General features: G+C 40.7%; 1 protein-coding gene and 1 long non-coding RNA gene across 3 annotated transcripts in view; both read right to left on the reverse strand.

The window, feature by feature from the left end:
* Positions 1–16,145, reverse strand: part of LOC136432197 (abscission/NoCut checkpoint regulator-like) — an 18,117-nt gene extending 1,972 nt beyond the window's left edge. For both annotated transcript variants that reach the window (XR_010755470.1, XM_066423243.1), the window contains exons 1-10: positions 15,969–16,145; positions 14,653–14,771; positions 13,788–13,841; positions 13,214–13,371; positions 12,177–12,322; positions 10,224–10,335; positions 9,204–9,304; positions 8,432–8,591; positions 7,935–8,005; positions 7,081–7,200 (exon numbers count right to left, since the gene is read on the reverse strand). Coding sequence is in view for 1 of the 2 variants with exons in the window: in XM_066423243.1 (XP_066279340.1) it covers positions 7,081–7,200; positions 7,935–8,005; positions 8,432–8,591; positions 9,204–9,304; positions 10,224–10,335; positions 12,177–12,322; positions 13,214–13,371; positions 13,788–13,841; positions 14,653–14,771; positions 15,969–16,022 (1,095 nt within the window). In the remaining variant the exon portion in view is untranslated. The remainder of the gene's footprint in view (positions 1–7,080; positions 7,201–7,934; positions 8,006–8,431; positions 8,592–9,203; positions 9,305–10,223; positions 10,336–12,176; positions 12,323–13,213; positions 13,372–13,787; positions 13,842–14,652; positions 14,772–15,968) is intronic.
* Positions 2,770–4,026, reverse strand: LOC136432201 (uncharacterized). The gene is made up of 2 exons (XR_010755471.1): positions 3,780–4,026; positions 2,770–3,538 (listed from the first exon to the last, which is right to left on the reverse strand). It is a non-coding gene; the product is annotated as an uncharacterized lncRNA (long non-coding RNA).
* Positions 16,146–19,186: the final 3,041 nt, after the last annotated feature.

Genomic DNA, 19,186 nt, shown 5'->3' on the forward strand with positions numbered 1-19,186 from the left:
CATGCTTGCGAAAAACACGCCCATATAATTAGCCTGAATTAATTGCGCTGCCAGCGGCCCTCCCGATAGATCGACCTAGTTGGGGAGTCACAGCGAGAGCTTGTCACAGTAAATACTTGTTTGCACAGACCACAGACTTACACCTTCCTGACACTTGCGCGATCTGAAGTCCCCTAAGGCCGCGTCAAATGTTTGCCAACTAATGAGCGTTACGAACCAACATTTCCAACTTGGCGTACCTCAGCAGCGCGTACGCGTGTGGGGTCAATTTGATTTTAAAAAATACGTTTTAATTTTTACCAAATCCTCGGCCACAAATTACAATGCAAAGTTTAAAAGCTCCAGGAAGCAGCACGTTTTAACCTGATCATGATTTCGTTTGCGTTTTTGTGTAAGTATCAAAGGTGAGTGATATTCAGCCTATACATGTATCGCTGTTTTTTTTCATTCCATAATGATAATTATTTTCAAAAATAACCAAGTTTGTCGTGTTGTCTCCTTAGTAAGGTTGTTATCGGAAAAAAACTAATTGAGGGCTCAAATGAAAGGCATTGTGTGCGCCCTTTCACGCTGTCTCGACATGACAATGTGAATGTCTTTTGAATATCTTTTGACTGTTACGAGAATGTCTTTCCAATGTCTTACCTCTTCTCATTGTATCGAGGGCATTATATTGCTAATTGTACCTATAACTAAACGATACAACCAATGACGTTATGTCCTTGATACAAACGATACGGTCAGTATTCCACAGTCAATGCTTGTCGAACCAAAAAGTTTCTTATCAAACTGTTTTCTCCGCGGAAGAGCTAGTCCGGCACCGCGGTCTGTGTAACACGGCGTCGGTAAAATATATTCACGCATGCATTTCTGTATAAGATCTCTTGCATGGATATGACGTGACCTGCCGAAATACATGACTAAATCAGGACGGTAACTCATGGTCGAACTTTCGCCTGTTCGCCGACAAAACATCAGATGCCGGCCGACAGAAAGACGGGGAAAAAACAGACAAGACGGTTGCTGTGAGGACTGGCGGTTGCTAGGGTGTGATTGGCAGCTACATTTGTGTTAAGTGGACGCCAAAAATTTGGTGTGCTAAAAACTTGTACATTTCTTAAATGCCCAAATTTCTTACTTAAAGATTTCATCTGGTTATCGACAAATGTGTTCCTTCTGGGGAAAATAACAATACTAGTACTTAATTGGAAATTTAGAACTTTTTCCACATTTCACGGACCGACACCCTCACGTGACCAGGCGCGGGAGCGTATCAATCAAGTTCCGACGTTGACAGATCTACCATTTTCTTATCTGGACTTTATTCTACTTGATCGCCGATACACTGTGCAAGACTCGTAGATATGTGAAATTGGTTACTAGTATCCTCGTTTCACATTCGTTTTCATCAAACCTTGATAACCAATTAATTCATAATATAATATAACAGTTCGCTTACCTGGATGTTTAACATTCATAAACGTAACAGTTCGGACTATTCGCGAAATACTAGTACCACGATCTTGTCAGGAAAGTTTGGTAGTGATCTGACTACTGTATTTGCTTACGGGGAGGAAAGACAACGGAAACAGTTTTAGAATCAAGCCAATGTATTTGAACAATCATCTGATGATTAACTGTGCCCAACGAAATTATGTGGATAAAACTAAACAATGAAGTAAAAGCAGTTCTTGTAAGAATAAATTACTTCCTATATAATGCCCTTGGTTCTCCTAAACAAGTTAAAATCCACAAACGCTCGTCGCGACTTGTCTCCCAACAAGACAGCGTGGTGCCGCAGGCCTGTCAAAATTGATTGATGAACTCCGACCGAAACCCTCGAAACGGCGGTCTGAGCTCAGATCAAAGGCTGTGCGCGGCGGTACAATTTAACGAACGTTGTTCGTTCGATGTTTAATAGAAATTCTGTTTTAGTTAAAGTTTTACCGACAGTCACGCCGCACAAAAAAATACGCTGCCATGGCACAACATTTTGGTGCTTCCACGTGTATCTTCATTTCTGTGACTGTGACCGCTTTTTTGCTGCTGAAATCAATTTTGACACAAAAGATCAACTATTGCACTATTGCGGAATGCCATTTTTTACGGACTACAGGGTTTGAACTGATCAAACATTCTTTATCAGTTTGTACGTGTTTAAACTCCGAAATGTTCCAGATATTTTTGAGACAATGCAGATCGGAGCTGCTATACGTAGGAAACGCTAACAACGCTGAGGAAAACCATTGGGAAAACAAAGGCCGTTTCAAAACAAAGCCGACGGAGTCTATTGTGCATCACGTTTTCTTCTGTGTCGATAGTGACTAACCTCCTTGCTGAAAACAAGATCTTTGGAAATACTACTATATATGGTCGTACAATCCCCCTCTCTTTTTATAGAATACCGTAAGCTTCATTTGTTACAGATTATTAACTTTTTTAATGTTCTCTTTTATACATACAGATGCGAAGAATACAAGTGTATGAGGAAGAATACTACCGGGCGACTTGTTCTTCCCAAGGACATTATAAAATGTCCTTGTTCTTCCAAAGCGTTTTTATTATTCTAGTTTACTTCCGGTGGGAAGAGCGATATTTTGTTGTCCTTGCACTACAGTTCAGTGATGTTGGTCCTGTTTCGCCCTGTTTATTCGAGTACTGTTTCCTTTCATTGTTAGTTATTTTATTACAGGACATTCGTTTCACGCTTTAACAGTATAGTATTTGTAATATTTTTGTCAGTCGATTTCGTTCTCTACGTATACTTACTTTTTAAAGAAAATGCTAAAAAGATGGTAAAGGTTTCCGACTTTCATGGGCTATACTCAGCAAGAGATTAGAGAGTGGTCTTATTGGTGCACACAGTAGGACGGGCCGGTACCAGACCTGTCAATTTATAAACCCATTGGCGTTCCCGATATTCCAGTGAGTGGATTTTGTGTCAGTTTCTTCATGGCTTTAATATAATATACATTCTGTTGTGAGGATTCAAAATTGGAACATATATCAACTACGAAGAACAAGTAATTTGAAGGCAATTATATATATGATGATGAACATAGATGATTCCAAAACTTACGTCTTTGTTTTGGTTTCTAAGTGAAGACGCAGTTAATTTTTTTCTGTAGTCTAGTGTAGATTACAAACCTACCGTAGATCCGAGCAAGGACATTATAATAATGCCCTTGATCCGAGGTAGATCCATTGTCTGCTTCAGCTCCGTCAATCGAGAACTTACCTTTCTTCATATTGAAGAGTTATAATTACAAAACCCTTTCGTTCATAAGCTTGGGGATGTAAACGCTGTTTTGTTTTGTAGACATTCTTCCGAATTATGTTAGTTAAACGACAAAACGTGTTAATAAATGTGCGTCCCAAATACAATTTTGCTAGTAACAATGATAAATACGAACGTCAGCAAAAAGTATGTGGAAACAAGGAAAAAACGAAACACAACCCAGAACAAACAAAAACAGGGCAAAGACACATTGGACCAAACGGTTTGAATAGATTTTCTTCGACGATCGTTTCGGCGTACCTGTATAAAAAAAAAGAAAATATACCAGAGTTACCAGATGCAAATAACAGTTGGCCCTTTCAAATGAAAGAATCGAGTAGCAACAGAGACTCTAAAGGAAATGTCTTTGGAAGTTGCAAGCGTACTGCTAACGCTTGGAGTTTAAAAAAAAAGACAAATTAGCTATTTCTCCAAATGCTGTCTCATTCAACTCAGAGGTAACTGTAAAACAATGGACATAGAATCGGCGTTTGTTGCCCACCTGAATCCGCATTTGTTTACTTCTCGACGCTGCAAAGCTAGCGGCAGACACTGCCAGACAGTGCCAGACACAGATGTGTATTGTAATCGAGAAATACTCTCCGACTCACTTCTTTGTTTCATTTGAGAAGAAGAGCGAGATTTTTTTGCTGTTTTAAAAAGTGTAAGTGATAAGAATAAAGGAAAGCATATTCTTATAACCCAGTAAGGCCATGTATTAAATCGCATGTCTTCTAAATTCCGACCACTTGTATAGCCTCCGATGCAGACTCCTCCCGGCTGTTTTCTTTTTCAAGTTACATTTTTTATACTATTACATTTTTTTTTCTTATTGCTGGCCAGCAATAAGAAAAAAAAATGTAATAGTATAAAAAGAAAACAGCCGGGAGGAGTCTGCATCGGAGGCTACCACTTGTATCTCTTGCTGTGAGTGTGACCTCATTGGTCTCCCAAAGTGGGACACCTTTTAGAAAAACGGATAATTTATTCACTATTCTTATGCACGGTCACAAACGCGCTCCCATTCTCGCCATGATGTAAATGTAGTCTTTCACAACTACGCTCCAGCAAGAACATTATAATGTCCTTGGCTCCAGACTATAAGGAGAATAATTTGTAAGGGCGTTTGGCCACAATCAGGGTAACATTTGCCCATGCAAAAGGGGAAACTATACAATTCTGTCTGGCTGGTAGCTTTCAAGTGTTGGCGGATGATTCGGTCACGTTATATTTGAAGAAATGCTCCAAACAAACATTGAACAGCCGTATCAACTTCTCAAAGTAATCTCCGGCACACTTCGTAGAATCAAGGCTGGGTAGAATCAAGGACATTTTACTAGTAATTTCCTTGGACCAAGGAGGTTAGGCAAGAGATTCTTACTACGACACATTGGTATCTTCTGTCATTCAAGTTGTAGTGACAATAAAAACAATTGAATTAGTTCCGTTGAAAACAAAGCGGGCTGCTGTTTACACAAGGTCTGTTGCGCTTGTGTTGAAGTTACTAGTATGCTCATTCTCCTCGGCCAAGTAAGTAGCCAAACACGGAACTTCCAAGTTCTGCACAGAACGCCACGCCGCTTCTCCCTTTGTACAATCCGGCTGTCAAAGGAGCCGCTTATGTCAATCAATCCAGCAGCGCTTTGCGCACATGTACAGACCAGTCTATCGTCCTGTTGTGTCTAAAATGTTGGCCATAGGTTTTTAGAAAATTGAATCAATCATAGCCAAAAATGTAACAACGCAGAACCGAATTGGTGCTATCAAAATCAAACAAAAGTGTTAATATATGGATCTCACCGTAACCATACCGCACGCCGCGTCAAGGACTCACGGTTCCTTTGAATTAATGTTTGAAAGGTTTGTTACATGATACTAGTACTAAATATTCAGCCCTAGAATATATTTCGCTGTAAACATAATATGGAGCATATTTTGTCAAAAAGATCTTAAATTTTGGAGTTCTCTAGAGGATGACTTCTACACAACTCTACCGAGTGTTCCAAATATGGGAGTCGTCGGCACGTCGAGGCTTATTTGCATAAAAAAAACAGATCGGAAAGGCGCGCCACTTCCGGCCCCTCGGCCTCGTAAACAGCGGACTCAGTCTCCTTGTTGCGTTGGAACTCATGATCGACGGTAACAGGATACATGGTCATATCACATATATCAACGGCACAAACGATGCCAGAGACGCTGGACAAAATATGGTGTCCCAAACTCGCCAGGCCGACGCATTTGTCGGAGATATGCTAACACCCTACTTAGCATATTTCGCGCCATTTTGAAACCCCGGTTTCATTTTTTGATCCGCCGTGATTGTTCTCTCTCTTTCCATTTTATCAAGGAGATTTTATACTGAGAAAACGTCGAAAAAGTCGGCGGACGGAAGGGATTATAAACCTAGTGCACATCGAACTGCACATGAACAAAATCCACCATTAATTTTTCAAAACGAATTTCATTGTAATACTGGTAGTGATGGCAGGGGAAGTCACTTTGCCGCCAAACTATCGGGTTGACAAACTCACTCTCGACAGTCTTAACCTTGCCCCCACCCCCCACCCCCAAATGACCAGAGGTGGCCGAGGTTTTGTTACAATAGGTAAGTAGGCAGGTAACGATTTTACTGCAGCATTAGTTTAATTTAGTTACACAGTGTGACAATCTCTCGCTGGCATAGTGTTGGGTCGGTCAGTCTGGCGGGCCGCGGCATTAGGTATCACCCAGGGCGCTTCCACACTGCGCAAAACGAGTGTACGTACGCGGCTTTCAGAGGCAATTCGGGGGGCGGGACGCAATTAATTATCGGAGAGACGCTAAAAACTTTGTAAGTACTTATTGTTCTAAATAATGGATGGTCTCCATGGGGTGTCTCTGCCTTCCGTGTGAACAGAGAATGTATACAAAATGTCTTTCCCCGGTTAAAAACATGTAGTTTCCGGAGCATAATGTCTTCTTCGGGTCCTTCAGTACCGTCCTTTGTTCCGGAATGTTAAGAAACCGATAGACATTTTATTGATATTCTAGGCCCCAGTAGTGACTGTTGGTAAGTATTGACCATGGTAAAATCCTAATTCACAACAGCCCTACAGCATCAGCTATGGCTAAACAGCCCTATACGAGAATGGCAGTCTCTGCCACATAAGTCTCATATGTAAGCTGACTCAGTTCTGTTGGAAAGCTCTTTTCTGCGGATCTGCTTTTCTTCTGCGCTGTGCAACAGTCTGGCTTCTCCTGAATTGAGCTAGCTGTGTGGACAGTGTGCATCTCCACCTGTAACTGTCACTTGCAAGGTCCTTCCAGTGCTCCAGAGTTAAACAAGGCTTTATGTAAATATAACGTTACAGTGTATAATTCATTTTCAGGTATAATTGTGACAAAAAAATCTTGGTTTCAAATCTAGGTTCTGTGGTTTCACTTCAGTCTGTACTTTCATTTCCCCTTGTGGTTGAAATTTTTGCAATAAATTATTAATAAAATGGCCACAAAACGGCATAATCACTGCAAATCTCTTTTTGTTTAAATGTGTCTAATTCTTAATTCAGTGGCAACAGTGCAATTTCCAATAAAGTTATCTTGTATCTGATTTGGAGCTGAAACTGAGAATGTGACATTCTGGTTTGTTTGTAGAGGTCATGTATTTTACCCATGCATTGCACGTCAGTGTGACCGCATGCAAAGAAAAAGTGGCGAAAATTCGCAAAGTTGGCATCATTTCCTAGCAATTAAAACACAGACCAGTGAGATATCCAGTTAAGTTACAAGGTTCCTATAGATAAAAGTAAACCACATAACATTACCTTTTGTCTTGTTGGTTTGGCTGCACCTTGAGCCTTGGTACCTTTACCCTTATTTTGGCCCAGGAGATCTGCAAATCCTGATGCTTTAACCTTTTCATCTAACTTGTCCTCTTCAAGGGCCTGTCCAGGAATACAGTATTGTAATATGTTAATAATCATGCAAATTTCTGGCGTGGGCTTGGGTTTTTACAGTGGTTTCCACACCGGCCCTGTGAGTAACGATCAGATCACACAGGGAACTGTCACAAGTATCTCTACCATAGTATTCAGCTGTTCAAATGGCAGAATTACTGAAAGGGTGATCATGATTTAAAAAAAACTACAGTCTGCAGAAATGACCACAGAAACATTTAATAAATATGAACCTTGTTACACTAAAGATTGCATCTCTATAGTTCTAAGACAAGTGCGTATTTCAGTTGACTGCCAAATTGTGTCAGGCAAAGTGGGGCGAAATAGCACCAACTTGTGCAATTTGTTGCCTGAAACTGCATAGTCTTTTAGATCTAAAAAAAACAACAATCGCAATTGGCAAAATGGTGAACATTTCTTTATCACTGCAAATCCCTTTTTGATCAATCTTAAATCATTGTACTTTGGTTTTTAATTCAGTGGCAGCACAACAATATTCAATATAAAAGTTTCTCTTGCATCGAAACTGAGAATGCAATATTCCGGGTGAGGCCATTTTGTTTGACTCAGATGGGCTTCATATGCAAATGCGTCACACGTTAGTGCAACTGCAAGGGAAAATTGGCACAAATTCGCACAATTTTCTAGTGCAATTTTGCTCAGTCAAGTGAGATACCCGCTTTGATAAGCAGAAGTTCCTGTTTTCTGTTATGATGCAGTACCTGTTGAAGAATCCTTCTGGTTGTCTCTGCTTCATCTTCATCACTGTCCCACTTTGAGTGTGCCCCATCTCCTGTAATAGATTATACTGTACATCTCAGTTAAGGTAGGACAAGATTTGAAGAAACCATGCACTTATACTTCTACTTGGGCATGGCAGGATACAACTTTCGCTTGTTCATTTGTTTGTTAGTGGCATGTACATGTAGTTTCCTCGTGTTTCTGTAGCAGGGTATATTTCTACAGGGAGGGGTTGCTAGCCCTTTAACATGCTGGAGGCATCTCCTGGCACATGGGATCCCCATTTTACATACCCCAACCAAAATGCCCTTCCCAAGATTGAACCAGGGGTTCCCAGTTAGCAACTAATTGGAACCAGGAGCTCAACTGTGAGGCTGCTACACTACCAGTTGAGCTACATCCCAGTCGCTAATGAATAATCCCTCATTTTCATTGATAACAAGTGGGTTTTGTGATGACACAAGGTTCATCAATAGACCTGTCAGATTGTCCAGTCCCTTGAGCCTGTCCAGCCTGTGTGCCAGCTCCTGTGTTCTCTGCCTGCCTGCCTGTTCCGCCCCCAGCTCGGCCTGTGCCTGTGTCATCAGGTTGTTTACCTCCTCCTCCTGTCTCCGTGCTGCCTCCTCTAGATCTGTAGACTGGATTTTTAACCAGACAATTAAACAACAAATAACATGGATGAAATATGCTTGTTTCCAGCCCAGGGGCGGAATTGTACAGGTTACCGGAAAAGGTAGGCTAGGCTAGTGGAGTGGGCTACCAGGTTTGTTTGCCACTGTCCCAGTTTTTTCCTCAAGGCAATTCCATTAAAGACCAAACCACCATGCATAGTCTTGGGGCCCAGGAAGGGTAGCCTACTGAGGTACAGTAGTAGCCCAGCCCACTAGCCTAGCCCACCTTTTCTAGAAAGACAAATTGTACAGCTTTGCTATTTAGTTGAGTTTTAACATTACATTATCCTACAGATTTGAGAATACAAAATCCACACTATGCATATACAGTCAAAATTTGTTCCATTTAAAACCTATCAAATCTGAGTTTTTACTTTCTTTTGTTAGAATAGAATAGAATACATTATATACTGTGGAGAATTATCAACAACATAATGTAAGATTTCCAATAAAATGAGTCCAAATATAATTGTGCATGACTGCCCAAACACTGGGTTACAAGAAATATCAAACACAATTTATACGTAAACACTTCTAAGTTACAGTAGGTTTTTAAACACAACTTAAATGTAAAGTTACATTTTCAGGATCATCAGATTGTGCGGGGATGTTGGTGGGTAGGCCTGAGGATGTGGGCAGGCCCCAGGAACGACCCTCCTTCCCAAGGTCATTCTCTTCACCTGGAGACAGAGGAAAGAAATACAACGATGTATCTCTAGTAAGAAATACTTGAAACAATTTGTACCTGTATCAGTACAACACTGTTATAACCGCCCTTCAGTATAACAAACCAGGCTTGCAGACACACATGTAAATTACAGCAGCAGTTGGTTATATTATACTGTTCTTCTTCTTCTTCTATAACCTTTGCACATCTAACTGCAAGCATTGTTTAAAGCCATCTAGTGAGGATGCTTGTATAAAGTACATGTACATGAGTTCCACTCTACGATAGTTTGAAGAAAAAAGAAAAGAATGACTAAAGGAAAAAAAAGAAGACAGAATCTAGAGCTGATAAGTCATGAGTACACACTTGCAAGTGAAAATCAGTGTTTTTCATGTCTAAACTCAACAAGACCCAACAAACATTTACATAGAGGTGTAACAGTCGCTTCTCAGCCAAACTTTTTGCTTGCTGACCTCAGAGCTAAGGCTAGGATTGCAATGCAGTGGGTTGTGGGTCTATGACACAAGTACTTCCTCCTTGGTGGCGTTGAATTGCCGAGTGATTTGGCTAGCGGACATAAGATTAAGAGGTCACAGGTTCGATCCCTGGCATTCCTGGCTAGACATTGTGTCCTTTGGAAAGATACCTTACACAACTAACACTTACTCCATCAAGGCGTAAAAATGGGTACCTGACTTTGGTTAGGGAAATACATGTACATGTAAAAAGCAATGGAAAAAGAGGGATGCGTTTCGGCTTCCAATACCGTGCCCCAGACCCAACCCACTACCCTTAACAGCCTCAAAAAAGCTAAGGGACTACCTTTACCTATACCTACCTTCTACTGCCTCAGATTATCACATGAAAACATATCAAGTTGAACGTATACATGTGCAGGCTTTGGAAAAGATAAACGTCTTCAGCTAATTTACCTTCCTGTGCAACACCATCTGTCCTGCTGTCCAGTGAAACTTCCTCTCCTATTTGATTCAGCAGGCCATCCACCCTCTCTACATCGGTCCTCTTTTGGGTTGGCTGAAGCAACTGTAACATAAGAATTTCCCTCAACGAGTCTGTTTTGTTTGTTTGTTCAGACCTTTGTAGTGCCTAGTGGCAAATACAGTCAAACCTGGCCGAGCAACTACCTGGCGCAGGCAACCACCTGCCGCCAGAGGACACATTGAAACAGTCCCGTCCATTTTACATAGTTAAGGCCCTCTCCCACTAGTAACCAACTGTCTTCCCCAACCTGCAACCACTTTTTTTCAGTCCCAAATGGGCCTTCACTCGAACAACCAAAATTGATTGACAGCAGCATTTAACCCAGCAGCGGCCTCTTCAAAATGAGGATTTCTGCAAGCTCTGGCACTATCAGCCATTCATTCAGTTTTAACACCAGAATCAGAAACAATTCTGATACACACTGTATTCTTGACAACAATACCAGTTACAGGCCATTCTAAAGATAGATACAGTTGAATTACAGTTAAAATCTATGCACCTTTTTTGTGTCATCAGTTAAAATCAGTGAAGCACATAAATACTGCACAAAGTACAAATTGAGCTAGTTAATTAGAATTTTGACATATATACTACGGTATGGAAATTGAATGCACTTGTTTTGGCTGTTCTGGGAGCAGACAACTACAAAATCCTGTTTGACTGTTAGATAAACACAGTTCTGATGGTCAAACAATGGTTTATTGAAATTTGTTTACATTACAGCATGGAGACTACAAATGGTTGTGCATCTCTTGTAGATATGTTTCCTGGGAACTAACTAAAGGTGTATTTTGTTCAAATGTATGATTTTTTTTCGTTAACCAGGCAACTTGTCAAGAGAAACCACCTCTCCTCAGCAACCACTTTTACCCAGTCCCCTGAGTGGTTGCTTGAAACAGGTTTGACTGTAGCAAGTTTCCTTGCTGTACGTGTATGTTTTAAGCAGGATACATGTTTTTACTGGAAACGGTTGCTTGCCCTTCCCCTTTACTGTGCTTGAACCCAAGACCCCTACTTAACATTCTTCCAAAAGATGGGTGCAGCCCCAACTGAGATGTCCCCTACCCAGGATTGTACCGGGGTCTCTCAGTTAAGAACTAATTGGAACTTTTCTCCAACCTAAAATTTGACAAAGCGCTCAACGAATTTCATACATAAAAACAATTTGTTTTTTTAAAGGCTTTGTGGGTTTGTTGGCTTTTCAATCATACTTATACATTTTGTATGATATTCCAATTATGCATCCATGGGTTAGGCAAATCCAATATAAGTCACAGTGCAATTTCTGTCTAGTGGAATGGGGGCCCTATCAAACTCAGTGTCTTCACATGTTGTTGTAAGACTTATGGCATCGTGTGGCACAATTGGTAGGGTTTCACCCAGAACCGAGCGGTCCCGGGTTCAAAATCACTGGTATGCCCCGACGCTGTGCCCTTAGGAAAGGCACTTTACACGACTTTCCACACTCCACCCAGGTGTGAATGGGTACCTGACTTCGGTTGGGGAAGGTCGTATTGAGGTCACCTGGTACGCCGAATGGCAGCCGCCCAGACCCTTGCGACAGTTCCACAAAGTGCAATTGTGGAGCAAATATGTATACATCGTCTGGCCGCGACCGCGTTGGACAGGTGGCTGCTATAGCCTAATTCTTAATGCTTATCTCAATGGGAAAAATCCAAGGGCCCGACAAAAAGTGACCACTATGGGCAGGTGGCTGCTATGCAAAGGTGACCGCTAATACAGGTTTGACTGTATAATGTTGTGTATTATGTGATTTTAAACCCTGCAGCAATTCAGGAATTCACCATAGCACAGGTAATTTCTGACAAATAAACCATTTAAGGGCAAGGTTACCACTCCAATTAAGGGTAAGGTTGTCTTACCGATGAGCTGGGCTGTGGGGCAGCAGGGTCCTTCCCCTGGAGTATGGCCAGTCTGTCTGTGATGTCCTGTTGGGAGGGGGGAGGCTTGTCTGTGCCCTTCAGGGCCGCTAGTCTGGCTGCCATCTCCTGTTCGGTGGGGATGTGGGCTGCAACATGACGCAGGTGGTGTAAATATCGGCCAGATAGAGGGCGATGCGACCCGCGGTAGGGACGGGAGCGAGGGTAATGCAAAATACACTGTGTTGTATTTTGTTTATGTCATACCCACGCGATAAAAAACACGCAATTCAATGCGAAATGTGCCAGAAGTTCAAAAAATTGTAACAGCCGCAATTCCAATGACGGAATCCAGTATTCCAATTTTTGACAGCAGTGCACTCAAAATGCATTGATCTAAATATTCTATGGAAGCCCGTGTGATAGAAGTAGAACCCAGTGTGATACGTATGATTATCACACGATGCGGAACACCCTATCGAACGTTTTCACAGCCCAGGTATGACATAAGACACAGTATATGTCATGTTAGGGACAGTATACATGTACAGCAAGGCAACCCGAAAATACAGGTTGTAAGTGCCCTCTGGCAGAACATATAGAAACTGTAAGGCAGATAAAAGGACACAAACATTAACTGAAAACTATACAGTAACTGCACTCGCAGGTCATGTAAGACACGGTCTATTATAAAGCAGGCAGAGATAGCACTGGTGGTAAGCACCCTCTGGCAGAACATGTAAAAACTGCATGGCAGACAAACGAACACACTAGACCAGAAACAAAGCGTGGAGTAACTATCAGATATCATATTGCAAAATGTCCACATCATAATACTGTACAATATAGATATATAGTACGTACATGTAACACTTAGACAAGGGGGTACTAGTAGGCGGGTAGAAAACACAGTAAAAATTTTCTCTGCAGTTTTGAGTTTGCGGCAAAGCAGTACTAGTCACAGCAAAAACCGTGAACATAAAACCACAGCGAAAATTTCTGCACTAACACATTTACAGTATTGTGCACAACGACCATACCTGGTTTCCTGTCTTTCTTGAGTCTCTGTAGCCTCTCCGCGATCTCTCTGTCCTTCGACCCTGCAGGAAACCCCCCCTGTACGGACCCCCCTGGTAGCGGTGGCGTGGCTGCTGCCGTGTGGGACCTGTCTGAGGCTGCTGCATGCTTCTCCAGTCTCCTGGTTACACAGATTAAATCATTCTTCTAAGTCACATTGTAGAATGCTCGTTCTCATTTAAATGTACACATTTTGTAACTTCCGTTAGCATATGAAGTAAGACGTTCCTGACATTAAGATATGCCACATATATAAGGTACCAAACTGTCGTTTTTAAAAGCCAGAAAAGTATTAACTCATCATAAAAACGACAGTTTGGCACCTTACATGTGACATATCTTAATGTCAGGAACGACTTACTTTAAACGGTAACGGAAGTTACAAAATGTGGGTAACATTTAAATGAGAATGAGTGAAAAAAAACTCCCCCACTTCAAGTACATTTCATTTGCAAAATGATAAAAAAATTATGTTTCTGAACCCACATATCCACCCTAAAGAATTTCTAGAAAACCTTGATAAGTTTGTAAACTTACTTTTTGAAGTTTGCTGGTGGGGAGTATCTTCCTGAGGCTACCTTTTTCTTTTCACTGAAATAAGAGAAAGGCCTACAGGTTTAATCTATTTCAAAACACAGAATCTTACAATATAACAACTACATGTAGGTCCCTTCATTGTCTTAAAGTTTTTAGTTTTGAAAAAAATACTACATTTGGGAGTTTGATAAATCACAATCATGGTACAACATTATATGACTGTTGTGATACAGCCAACAAGCAGCTTTTCCCACAGTGACTACAGAATTCTGTGTGGCAACTGGCATTGCTTAATATAGAATTGCATAGAAATCAATTACTTACACTATGAGTCAGTATGACACACATTTTCTTCTGACAAGTGCCAGGATTCCTAGAATGTTAATCTGTATCTGTATATTAGCCAGTATGGGCACCCTTCGGAGTAACACACCAGCTTCACAGATATATACGCAGCATGACAGCATCTGCTTATAATACACTAAACAACCTGTCACACCTAATTTTGGACATCTAACTACAAGCATTCACACGGTGAGGATACCTCTACTGTACTTGGTGGTACTACCTCTACTGTACTTGGTGGTACTACTGTACTTGGTGGTAACGAGTTCCACTGTACGACAGTACTGTACTTGGGTAAAACAACCTGTCACACCTAAACTTTTCACAATCATATAGTTACAAGCATTTACATGTTTTAAAACTATCCCGTGAGGATGCCTCTACTAGTACTGTACTTGGTGGCAACAAGTTTCACTCTACGTATGATATCATTCAGAGGTGATTGATAGTTATACGAAAGAAAAAAAAGATTTCTGTTAAAATGATATTTTAGAAGTCAGAGTTAATGATGTTTTCTCACCTTGTGACTTCATCATGACATTTGTTACACACATTGGAGGCTGCCTGTTGTCCGGGTAGAACCACAGACTTACTCACACACTTACTGCAGAACGCAAACCCACACCTGGGACAGCCCACCTGGGGATGGGGACAAGATAGTGATGAGCGGTGCAGCAGGTCAAAGAATTAAAGGCAACCCAAGCGATTTTAGGGCCCGAAATTAAGATTTTGAAAGTCAATTTCTTTAGTCATTTGTATACATGATTAGTTCAAACAACACTAATGTTACCACGATGTATAGCGACGGCCATGATGCAAAAATATGACTTCGTTGTAAAGTAAGAACTCACTGAAAATCACCGCCGGGGTTTTTGTAGGCTTGCGAAACTAAGGGGATCATCGTATGGCATGTTTTTGCATGGTTTTAATATGCTCAAAGCACGAAGTTATTACACAAAATGTGCTAGACAGTAAATGTCAGACTCACTACAATAAAGATTTCAGCATTTTCTTTATTTCAAATTTTTGGTCCATAATATTGCTTTTAAAGTCTACATGGGGAGGGGGGGGGGATCTTGGCAATCCTTTGTTCAGATCCTTGTGGCCTATTGGCCTATACATGTACGTCAGCAAGTTTCCTTGCTGTTTCTGTAGCAGGGTATATTTGCACAGGGAGGGGTTGCTAGCCCTTCCCCTTTAACATGCACCTTCCAAAAGACGGGTCCAGCCCCAACCGAGATGTCCTGCCTCAGGATTGAACCAGGGTCTCAACTGTGAGGCTGCTACCAGTTGAGCTATAGGCAATGCTCCTGGTAATACTTAACGATAAATGTGGAAATTTGGGACGACTGGCAACTCAAATTTCAGGAGGGTTGGCAACGCTAACAGTAAATTCATGACGATTGGCAACAGTTACGTACTGTAAAATGTCTAGATAGTTTTTAGGTTTTAAGAACATTTTCTAACGGATAACATTAACACAAACAAACACTGGTGAACGTTGTCTGTAGGCATTACATCATTGCCATGCCACTTTGAGTCATCGAAATTATTTACACGAGTCTCACACACCCCAAGCTTTATCTAGGAAGAAAACAGCCTTGGTTAAACCAAGGAGGTTTAACCTCCTTGGTTAAACATAATTTAAAAGAAGAAGGTATAATTGTATCTATTATTGTATATATTATCATAAGACAAATTTCAATGGGGAAATAGTACGATATATTAGTATGCATGTCTAAAATGACATGACAACACCAAAAAGACTATAATTTGACACTTTATGACACGCCCCCCTCCCCCTACTAGATTTGTTAACTTCTTTTCAGAACTCACCTCTTTTTTAAACAAACCAAATTTCGCTGCGCATCTATAACATTTGCCGCTCATGGCGGTAATGTTGATCTGCAAGATACGAAGTGCCGTGAATACTGTACAACGTTACTTCGCCTTGCGACGCTACTCAAGTCCTGTGGTTCTTTCGTCTGCTGCAAAAAGATGGAGATGTCAAAGGTTACGGTCAAGCTGCGCCTCCTAGCGAAAGCGGGCGTAACACACTTAAGATCTCGGTTCGGAGTTTTTACAGGTTTGACGTATGTCAAAGCCTGTATTGCTTTAGTACGATTGTGATCACGTGGTCTATGGGCGCCGCCATGTTGTTACGTAGCAGTGCATCAGCCAATGATATCTAATTTTGTCACTGTGACGCAAGTCATTCCTCTTACTTATTCATCGCCTTTTTACTTATTCATGACATCTGTAGCTCAGATACATCTTCTACTGAATATATAATAGTCATATCAATATTAATTCGGTACCTTTTTACAGGGTCGTCACTATTGCTTATTCATTACATCATCTGCTGAATATTTAACATTATCAATCATTGCCATCATTCAATATTCATTCATTTGCAGTTCAAGCTTTTTGTACTGTCTAGGCCAGCCAGTCTTCCCACTAGAAATACCACCGACTAAGCTGGTAACTTTTGTTTGTGGGTTAACACTACATGAAAATGCAGTTGAATTGATGCTGAATAGAGATTAACCTATACTAAACTGGTATCAATTAATAGGCAAGAAGATAGTTTTTTTACTATCTTTACGAAATCCACGTTGTTAGATAATTAACATAGATAATTGATATATTCATGTGTAGTTCTGTCTCTGATCGAAGGTAATTAACATATTAATAGAAACTGCTATAACACCTCACTGGTAAAGGAAAGGTGTTTCATCTTTAAGTCATGTGTACTTATCATTATCATCTTTATGTGTATTATGTTAATATGGACCTCATTTGCATAATTTATGCAGAAACTTCATATTTCCCTTATGCTAAATGCTACACATGTCATATAAGAGGTGAATGTCGTTGTAGGACAGGCGAATACAATTGAAAGTTCAGTATGCTAATTATGGCCTCATTTGGATTATTAATGATTTATGGAAAATCTATGTTTTCCTTACAATAAACGTTACAGATGTCGTATTGGAGGTGTAGGCAGCTTTAGGATAGTCGAAAATAATGGAGGAGCATTATGCTAATGAGGGCTTCATTTGCATAATTTATGCAGAAAAGTTATACTTCTTTAGGGTAAATGCTAGGGATGTGATATTAGTGATGTGGGTAGCTTTAGTAAAGGTGAATACAATGGAATGTATGTTATGCTAATGAGGACCTCATTTGCATTATTATTGAAGAAACTTCATATTTCCTGTACGATGAATACTACGGATGCCACATTGGATGTGTAGGTAGCTTTACTAAAACCATTATCTTTAGGTGTGTTATGCTGATGATGACTATATTTGCAAAATCAAATGCAAAAATGGTAGGGGCTTCATATTCGACATATATGTAGCTTGAATAAACAACGATGCTGTTTCATACCTCTTTTATGAATGGAGATAAATATTCTTTATTTAGGGTGGCAGAAGTTAGGGTGGCAGAAGATGATTACCGAGTAGTTTTGAGGCTTCCGGGAGTCAGATGTGACGTCATAATATTATACCAGTGCAAAGGTGTAAATGGTAGGGTAGGGTGGCAGCCGCAGACAAAACAGACGAACAGTGATGCGCACATGGTATATGCGATGTCGTTCTTATAATCAAATTAACATGGCATTACTAATTAGTAAATTATTGTGAATAAAAAAATACTTTTAATCTCCGTGGAGGAGGGTACTCGCGACAGTTATGAAAATCGGCAGTATGTGTGACTCTGACCATGGATACGCTGGTGCAATGGCATTATTATCCCTATATAATGTTCTTGGTTGGTATTGATTACGCTAGTAATGTCTTCTCCATAGTCAAACCTGTCTGTATTTGCCGCTAGCGCAAATATTTACTCTATTTTTTTTTTAAATTCGGGGCCGACCTGACTCGTTCCCTTAAAGGCAATAGCGCTTTTCCAAACATCCCTTTTCGGCCGATTCAATGTTTCTGATGGATGGGGGTGACTTATCTTCGAACGACAGACGAATTTGATATTTTCTGTGGAAACGTCATTTTTAGTGAGAACCGTCACTAAAAGCAATTTTCATCCCCAAAACTGCTATTTTTAGGGCATTCTTCCAAGGCCGCTTGAAGGAAAATAAAAGTTTTCCTAGGATAATGACTGATATGGAAATAAAGGTCATCATTCTGTCTGTGCAATTAGGAAAAATGAAAAAAATCGTGAGGATACGTTTTCCGCAATCCCCGATGGTGCGAAACTACGCAAAACGCACATAGAACGCACGATTCGGGTAATCAGGCGACAAAGCCGCGTTACCGTCATCGCGCACTAATACCAGGAAGTACCCGCGGACGACCAAAACTCGGAAACCGTAAAACGCTACGAAGATAGAGTTTTTCAGGAAATACAAAAGATAACGCACTGCTATAGCGATAACCGAAAAATCGGGAGCCAAAACTAACGAGAAAACCTAGGATTTGCGTCTTATCTTCACGCACTTTTTAGGTCCTTGGTCAAAACAATTCCGAACCGGAACCTTAAGTTTGGGATTCCGCTTTTCCTACTTTGACAAGTGCTAATTACCTTCGCAGAGAAGGTTATATTTTCGGTTATGCCAGCTGTGGGGTAGGTCTGTATGTATGTATGTCAAGAGGATAACTTGAGAAACCTTTGATGGATCTTCATGATTTTTGGTAGGTGTGTAACGTTACTTAGAGGTTGTGATAACGAAGATCAAGTTCGAAAATTGTTTACCTTGTGTTTTCCTACCCTACCGTACTGCATCGGACTGTGCGTGTTTGTATGTAGGCAGAAAAAGGAACGGAAATGTTGATGGTTCTTCTTAACACTCACAGCACACATAACTTTGTTACATATAACGTTACACAAAGCTATAGAGAGACAGACATACAAACACACACACACACACACACACACAGAGAGAGAGAGAGAGAGAGAGAGACAGACAGACAGACAGACAGACAGACAGACAGACAGACAGACAAGGAAACGCACCAAAAATAATGCCGCATACTTAGAGGTAACGTTATAAGAATTAACCTAAACTAGACTAAAGCAAAATGAAATCATCA

Source organism: Branchiostoma lanceolatum, chromosome 4, assembly GCF_035083965.1.
Source record: "Branchiostoma lanceolatum isolate klBraLanc5 chromosome 4, klBraLanc5.hap2, whole genome shotgun sequence".
Lineage (NCBI taxonomy): Eukaryota > Metazoa > Chordata > Leptocardii > Amphioxiformes > Branchiostomatidae > Branchiostoma > Branchiostoma lanceolatum.